The sequence below is a fragment of the Peromyscus leucopus genome, chromosome 1 (genome assembly GCF_004664715.2).
Source record: "Peromyscus leucopus breed LL Stock chromosome 1, UCI_PerLeu_2.1, whole genome shotgun sequence".
Classification (NCBI taxonomy): Eukaryota; Metazoa; Chordata; class Mammalia; order Rodentia; family Cricetidae; genus Peromyscus; species Peromyscus leucopus.
Window position 1 is genome coordinate 181,971,023 of NC_051063.1, and position 5,428 is coordinate 181,976,450.

The 5,428-nt window shown below is 36.8% G+C and overlaps 1 protein-coding gene across 1 annotated transcript; it reads right to left on the reverse strand.

Moving 5' to 3' along the window:
• Window positions 1-3,031: 3,031 nt before the first annotated feature.
• LOC114684480 (vomeronasal type-1 receptor 4-like) lies at window positions 3,032-3,943 on the reverse strand. Its single transcript, XM_028859076.1, has one exon. It carries the CDS (start codon window positions 3,932-3,934, stop codon window positions 3,032-3,034), a length of 903 nt encoding a protein of 300 aa, XP_028714909.1. The 5' UTR covers window positions 3,935-3,943.
• Between the last annotated feature and the right edge of the window lie 1,485 nt (window positions 3,944-5,428).

Genomic DNA, 5,428 nt, shown 5'->3' on the forward strand with positions numbered 1-5,428 from the left:
GCAAAGGCTACAGAGAGCAACTCTGTCATTTAAAACTTAACCAATAAAAGCAACAACATTAACAAAATTCAGGCTAATATCATTATACTGATGGTCATTGTACTTATTCAGTGGATTGAACACTGGGTCTATGTACCCTCTAGCCACATATTCTTGTCCTTGATAAGATCCCAAAGCATGAGTTTCATCATTTTAAGTGGACCTTGAAGTCTTCATGAAATTGTTCGTTACTGACATGTTGTCCATAACTCTAATGAATCAGTCTTATTGATGGTAATGTTACTGTGGTAGTTTCCATGGTGTTTTCATGGAATTAGATTACCACCTCCACAATGTACTGACTATTCCAGTTGTTTCTCTCAGTGTTTCCTCCCCTCCACCTACTGCCATTCCACATGCAAAATCTTTTCTATTTCCCCTCCCTTCCCATGGAGATCCTTGTGTCCACCATCATCTCAATATGTTACTTAGCCTCTCTGTGTCTGTGGATGGTAGTTGAGTATTGTTGTACTTTACAAGTAATATCCTTTTATAAGTGAGCAAATACCATGGTGTTCTTTGTCAGTCATGGTTACTTCATGCAGGATGATTTTTTTTTCAAGTTCAGGTTTTTCATATTGCCTGCATATTCCATGATGTCACTGCTTTTAACAGCAGAGTAATACTCCATTGTGTAAATGTACAACATTTTCTTTATCTATTCTTTAGTTGGGTATCATACAGGTTGTTTTCTGTTTCTGACTATTACAAATAAATCTGATAGGAACATAGTTGAGCAAGTGTCCTTATAATAGGTTGGAATATCTTTGGTTTCATGGCCAGCAGTATTGTGGTCTTGAGATAGATAGATTCCAAATTTTCTATGAAATCAACTTATTTATTTTAATAGTGGATGTACAAGTTTGAACTCCCACCAGCAGTGGAAGGGTGCTTCCTTGCACTACAACCTCACCAGCATGAGATGTCATTTGTGTTATTGATTTTAACCATTGATAAGCATACCCATAAGACATTTTGAATGGCATTTCACTGTTTGCAAAGATGTTGAACATTTCTTTAACTGCTGCTCAAACATTTCAGATTCTTCTGTTGAGAATTCTATTTAGATCTCTACCCCATTTTTAATTGAATATTCTAGTTTGTTGATGTTTAATGTCTTGATTTCTTTATGTATTTTGGGTATCAGTGCTCTGTTAGATGTAGAATTGGGGAAAATCTTTTCCCATTCTGTGGGCTGATGTTTTGTCCTATTGACAGTGTCCTTTTCTTTACAAATGTTCAGTTTCATGAAAATTTGTTAATTGTCTAACCTAGTGCATGAGCTATGTGTTCTGCTCATGAAGTTGACACCTGTGCCACAGAGTTCAAGGCTATTCCTGGTGTTCTGTAGCAATTTTGTCCAAGATGATTGATAGGGACCTATTTTTATTTTGCTACAAACAGACATCCAGGTAGATGAGCATAATTTGTTGAAGATGCTTTCTTTTTCCATCAAAAGTCAGTGGTCCATAAGTGTGTGGATTTATGTCTGGGTTTTGACTCAGTGCCATTGATCAACATTTCGGTTTTTATGCCAACACCATGCAGTTTTTATTACTAGACCTATGAAGTAATGCTTGATTTCAGCGTTGAAGAAACCTCCAGGAATTCTTTTCTTTCATAGGCAATTTTTACCTATGCTGTGTTTTTTTAATTTTCCATATGAATATGAGTACTAGTCTTTCATGCTTGTAAAGAATTATGTTAGAATTCTGATGGGGATTGCATTGAAACTGGAGATATCTTTTAGTAAGGTGTCCATTTTTACTATGTTAATCTTACTGATCCATGAGCATGGGAGGTCTTTCTGTCTTCTGACATATTCTTCAAATATCATCTTCAAAGTCTTGAAGTCTATCATACAAGTCTTTCACCTGCTTGTGTAGAGTTACTCAAATATATTTTATATTATTTTTGTCTAGTATGAAGGGTGATGTTGCACTGATTTCTTTCTCAGACCTTTGGTCATACATCTATAGATCCTTTTCATTTCCCCAGATTTCCCATTTCCAGAAATCCTTCAGTTTGTATTTTTCATTGCTTCAATTTTGATTTTTATGCCTTGAACATTTTCCTTGGCCTGGTTGGTTTTTTTTCTTTACTTTCTTTGCATTATTTTGGGGATTTATTGATTTCCTCCAATTCTTTGTTTCTGTTTTCCTGTATTTCTATAAGGGATCTTTTTATTTCCTCTTTAATAATCTCTATCATCTCCATAAAGCTGTTTTAAATGTAGTTTTCTTTTATTTCTGACATATTAGAATATTTTTGTTTTGCTACCATAGGATAGCTGGACTCTGGTGGTACCTGCATGTTGTCATTGTCTTCTTACACTGGCATTTATGCATCTGTATTTGGGTTGATTAGAGATCTAGATGCTGATTTCTGAGGTTGTCTTTTTTGGATGAATGTATTCTTTCTTTATTTTTGTTTCTTCTTTGGCCTTCTGGTCTTTGTGGCCTGGATCCATACTTCTGCTGCATTCAAGAAACACACCTAAACTTCAAAGACAGACACTACCTCAGAGTAAAAGTCTGGGAACAGACTTTCCAATCAAATGGACTTAGGAGTTAAGCTGGTGGAGCTATCCTAATATCTAACAAAATAGACTTCAAACTAAAATCAATTAAAAGAGATCAAGGAGGACATTACATATTCAACACAGGAAAGAGTCACCAAGATGATGTATAAATTCTGAATATTTGTGCCCCAAATAAAAGTTCACCCAAATATTTAAAAGAAACATTACTAAAGTTTAAATCACACATCAAACTCCACACATTAATAGTGGGGAATTTCACCTCCCCATTCTCACCATGAGACAGATCAGTCAGCACCAACAATGACTCATCATTTTTGTTAATAGTTAAAAGACAAGGCATTACATCCTTAACTTTCTGTACTGACTTTCTGAGGGGGAGGTGTAAGTAAACAGCTGTATACCACAAAAAACATATCATTTACATACTTAAAATAAGAACAAGTGACTTTTTCATGATCCGGAACAAGTGAGTCTAGGCACCATGGAGTAATGATTCATAAAAACAAAGGGTGCAAAACAGGGGAAACATAGAGATGTTAGGAAACTGATGTTCACCAGCCACCGATTGTAATTTTGCAAAAGAGCAACACAGCCTTGTAAGATAGAGGAGAGAGTATAAAAAGCCAGAAATGTAGACACCAGAGCCAGGATGCTCTGGGTGACTCTGGACTCAAAACCGATTCTGCTGGAACTACAAGAGCTATGGATGTGTTGAACCCTCTGTTTATGTCTGTACAGAATGACAATCATGTAGCCACTAGACCAGGCCATGAGAAAAGAAAAGAAGATTTCAGGGCATACCACCAGTGCTGAATAGAGGGAGTCACTGATTTCATCCCGCCCATCAGTTGAGCAGTATCCAAAGTCCCGTTTTCTCGTCACATTTTTACTATTCCTTTTGATAAATTGGTACACAGGGAAAATGACATTTATCAACATGTACAAGACCCAGAGGAGGGCAATGCAGCATTCGATGTATTTTGCACATTTAACTTTTTGATCCTTACAGCAGAATTCCTTCTGACTGATGGTGATGGCCTGGAAGATACTCAACAGGCAGGTGGTGCCAATGGAGACACTACGGCCAACCCTTTGAATATATAAAATTAATCTGCATCCAAAATAATTTACAAACTGCTTCAACCCAAAAGCTGCCATTGTGTGTGGCACTCCTGAAGAGAGAATGATCAAGGTGTTGGCTGCCATTAGGTGCATGTGAATCAAATCTGTGGGCTTTAATTTACGTTCTGCATAGTGAACTAGATAGTAGTAAAGAAGAGAGAAATTTCCCAGAATTCCAGCTGTAGTTTGTGACAATAAAATGATTTTGATGGTGAGATTCCAGAAGTCCATTTTGTGATTTGGTATGATTTTATGTAAATATTGGCCAAAGCCATTTCTCTGGTCAAATGAATGAAAAGTATTAGTAATCCAAAGAGTTACAGAAATGACTAAATCAAAAAGTCCTTTAGAGCTCTGGAGTACAATCTCAGCCTGGACTACATATCAAGAATTTCTCAAAGTTACTGACAGGGGCAATTATTTCTTAGCATGCATCCTACTCTAAGCTATCTAAAGGCCTCAGCACACATATATGCATTGTTGATACGCCTTCATAATGATACAACAGGCAGCATTATGGGCTAGGATGTTTGGCCTGTGAGAAGCAATGGAATGTGAGAGCCAATACTATCAAGCATAATGTAAGAGAATGAAAATATACTAATATTTTCTAGAATTGCTATGCACAAAGATAATTTTAGTAGCTGCAAAAATACTCAAAGACATCAATTCTTCATATGTATCTCATCTAAAATTAAAAGATAAGTAATGAAAAGTTTATTATATCATTCAGAATGTATCTAGAGTTATACATAAGAAAATTTATTAAGAGCATAAGACATATTCAGATGATGGGGTGACAGCTTTTATCTTATTAAATTAAGAGCGAGCTATTATGTCACACCAACTAGACACACACACTATTGTGCACACTTAGGTTAGGACTGTTAGAGCAATCGGGACATCCAATGGGATGAAATGCCACACAATACTCAACAGAATAATAGTAGGCAAAATAAGTCAGCAGAAATAACAAGGAGAGCTTCACTATCTGAAGGATGACAGCTAATGGGGAAATGTTCATTGTCTCTATTGAAACTATGTCTGTGATATTCAGTCACCACTCAGAAGTCTAGAGTAGAAATTGTAGAAAAGAAGGCAGTTGGTTAAACAGCCCATAAGTACAGATGGAGGAGACTCTCAGGACGCAATATTCTTCCTTCAGGAGAATGTGTTTGTAACCCTCTTTAGTAGGGTGAGATCCCCTTGAAGATGTAGGCAAAAGCAGCTGTAAATTAGTACCAGGCTGAACCAAGGAGCCTCAGGAAAGAAGACATCACATCACTAATTTGCTATGCAAAGACAGTTAGCTGGACAATCGGCAGGGCAATCAAGAACTAGAGGAGAATTGCCAGTGAATCTTGAAATCTGAAGAAGTTAAAAGGAAGTGCAGAGATGAGCTTGGGAACTACCAGATAGCAGCAGTTTCTCTTTATCCATGCTCTGGGACTGGAAACTCCCTAGAAAATGGCTACATCAAAAAATAGAAAGTATTCTATTAAGTGAGGTACCACAGGCCTTGAATCATCAACAGCGTACATTGTGTCTCAGTTTTGTTTCTTAGCTTATAATTTTTAAAATATGTGATTATGTAGGAGTGACTGTGTATCAAGGCCACAAAAGCTAGTATGGGGCCCATAAGAGGATTAAAAAGAGACTCTCTATGAGTCCAGTGAAGATGAGAACATACGAGGATAATAGCATAGAAGAAGTGTGCCTGGATCA